The 2,785-nt window shown below is 32.7% G+C and overlaps 1 protein-coding gene across 1 annotated transcript; it reads left to right on the top strand.

Moving 5' to 3' along the window:
* The first annotated feature begins 107 nt into the window (after window positions 1-107).
* Window positions 108-2,382, top strand: LOC106868862 (zinc finger protein 239). Its single transcript, XM_014914310.2, has one exon. It carries the CDS (start codon window positions 572-574, stop codon window positions 1,601-1,603), a length of 1,032 nt encoding a protein of 343 aa, XP_014769796.1. The 5' UTR covers window positions 108-571; the 3' UTR covers window positions 1,604-2,382.
* The last annotated feature ends 403 nt before the right edge of the window (window positions 2,383-2,785 follow it).

The raw sequence follows: 2,785 nt of genomic DNA, 5'->3' as shown, positions 1-2,785 counted from the left end.
CTTTATTGATGTAGTCATTTGAAACGAAACCTCTTGCATACGAAAATTACCGTTTAGGAGTGTATCATATTATGTTAGGGACTGTCAACATGTATCACCGGTGTCATTCAGACGGCGGAAAAATTGTCAATGACACCGCCTATATAGTATGTCAGTAATTAGTTCAGCTGATTTAATTGTTTGAAGTGTAATAATTATCTGATATTAATGTGAACGTTCATGTTCGTGTATTATGTAGGGAGACTTAGTGTTTCGGAATCGGTGTTCCATCATCATCGTGGTTGTTTCTTTTCATCACAAACTGGGTTACAACGTTAATTGGTTATTTCCTAATTTTATGGGACAGAGGAAATCAGTTTTATTCATCAACAAATCGGCGAACAGTTTTCCTGAACTATCTTCAATTTACATTTCTAACATTCTACTGGTAAGTAGAAAACCTATCTACACTGCATTAGTCTCTCCACACATGTACATAAATCCCCGTGATATCTGAGACAAGAAATTGAGCAATAATAGATTATATACATACAGACATTTCTGAGCTTTTAAGAATTCCTCAGGAATTGATATGGAGAACATTAATTATTTGGACACTTCTAACTCAATTATTTTTAACAATATAGATACAGTAATACAGACAGACGGAGACGAGGAACCTGAACAGAAAGTTTTTCCTGAATATCACAATGATATTTATAAGGAGGCGTTCTCTTCCGAACAGGAAGTCTTTTCACATAAAGAAATACACAACAAGGAAAGACTTTATCTCTGTGAAATATGTGGGAAGTCTTTTGTTTCAAACAGTAATTTAATAAAACACAAAAGAGTTCACACTGGAGAAAAACCTTACTACTGTGAAATGTGCGGGAAATCATTCTCTAATAATTCTAACCTTGTAGTTCATATACGTTGTCACACCGGCGAGAAACCGTATAGTTGTGAAATATGTGGGAAATATTTTCTCAAGAACAGTTATTTAGCAATACATCAAAGGATACATACTGGAGAGAAACCCTTCCACTGCGAAATATGTGGGGAAAATTTTAGTCACGATTCTAGTCTTGTCGTTCATAAAAGAATCCACACTGGAGAAAAGCCCTACCATTGTGAAGTCTGCGGAAAATATTTTGTATCAAACAGTCGGTTATCAATACACAAAAAAGTACATACTGGAGAAAAACGCTCTCACTGTGAAATATGTGGGAAGAATTTCTCTGATAATTTTTGCCTTGAAGTCCACATACGTAATCACACTGGAGAAAAACCATATCATTGTGAAATATGCGGAAAATCTTTCGTCAGTAATACTCAGTTGACAAGACACAAAAGAACACATACTGGAGAGAAACCATATCACTGTAAAATTTGTGGGAGATCATTCTCTGATAATTCTCATCTTGTAGTTCACATACGCAGACACACCGGAGAGAAACCGTATTGTTGCGAAATATGTGAAAAATCTTTTGCCTCTAGCAGTGACTTAACAAAGCATCATAGAATACACACTGGAGAGAAACCTTATAACTGTGAAGCATGTTGGAAATGTTTTGCTTCTAACAGTGATTTAGCAAAGCATAAAAAAACACATTTTGCAAAATAGCTGTTTTGTTGAGAAATATCTGAGAAAGCATAGAGGCGGAATTCTGGTTTGAGCACTCCATATAATCCATCATTACTTATATGTTTCTTGGAATTTTCAGAAAAGTTTTTCGAATTTGTGTCCTACACACAGTAATCCATATGATTATGTAAAAAAATTAAAATATTTGTATGTGATTTAAGGACAATTTAAACTGTCATTTTTAACACATCCCGCGACCACCAGATACCCTCCTTGTTTCTTTGTCACTCTGACATGCATTGATGCTTTTCAATATTCTTCTTCCCCCTAAACACATTTAATGGCATGATGATGTACCTAAGGGTGGTCCATTGCTGGGATTTAAGCAAGAAATTTGAACTGTCCATATTTTAAACTCTTCTGCCCATATATTAATTATAATCCCTCATGTAAATGTCATCTCAATATTTCTGATGAGGCATTACCTTGCAGATGTGGAATCTGTGAAAAACTATTCTCATTCAAAATCCATCATCTTAAACAGAAGCAAGTCTATCCAGGATCTAAATATTGTGATTTTGTTGAGGCCTTAGACATTTAAAAGTGATACTTTTTTATTATTGTTATGCAAAAGAATCTGATCAACTTCATTTTTATATTGATATTGCAGCATTGATTGTAATTTGCATGTTTACAGGTGGTCAAGACAATCTGTTCTAGGGCAGAGACAGCTTAGTGGTGTGATGCTTGGATAATGTTGAGTATTTGACTTACTAAGTTGTTTAAAAAGTATTCAATAAAAAAAAAAAAAAAACTAATTTCTACATACTGATTTGTAATATCGACTAAAAGAAAAAAATTATGTAAAATTTTATTGAAATTTGTAACAAAATATTCACATTTATATGTAAATGAAAATCATCTAAAAAATTTTCTAAATTTTGACTTATAATTATATTTGTTGGATAACATTTTTGAGACAGTTGAATATTTTGTTCAAAATTGATTCACCACTGGAAATACAATTTTAATAATATATTTATTTAATAAAATTGCCTCTTTGCACATCTTACACAAACCTAAAGATAGTTGCTCTAACATCTTGATACACGTGAGTTAGAATATTTTAATAACTTGGTTTTAATGACTGGTCAGGTTGCACTGTTGAATCAAACTTCAATATTTCGGTGAATGTTTTGACATTTTCAGCATTTTTTGGTT

The sequence above is a fragment of the Octopus bimaculoides genome, chromosome 28 (assembly GCF_001194135.2).
Source record: "Octopus bimaculoides isolate UCB-OBI-ISO-001 chromosome 28, ASM119413v2, whole genome shotgun sequence".
NCBI classification, from domain to species: domain Eukaryota; kingdom Metazoa; phylum Mollusca; class Cephalopoda; order Octopoda; family Octopodidae; genus Octopus; species Octopus bimaculoides.
This window is presented reverse-complemented; position numbering and strand designations above follow the sequence as displayed.

Bases quoted from the DNA above. Each gene is read 5' to 3' on its own strand.
- LOC106868862 (XM_014914310.2), top strand. From the start codon at position 572: ATGGAGAACATTAATTATTTGGACACTTCTAACTCAATTATTTTTAAC.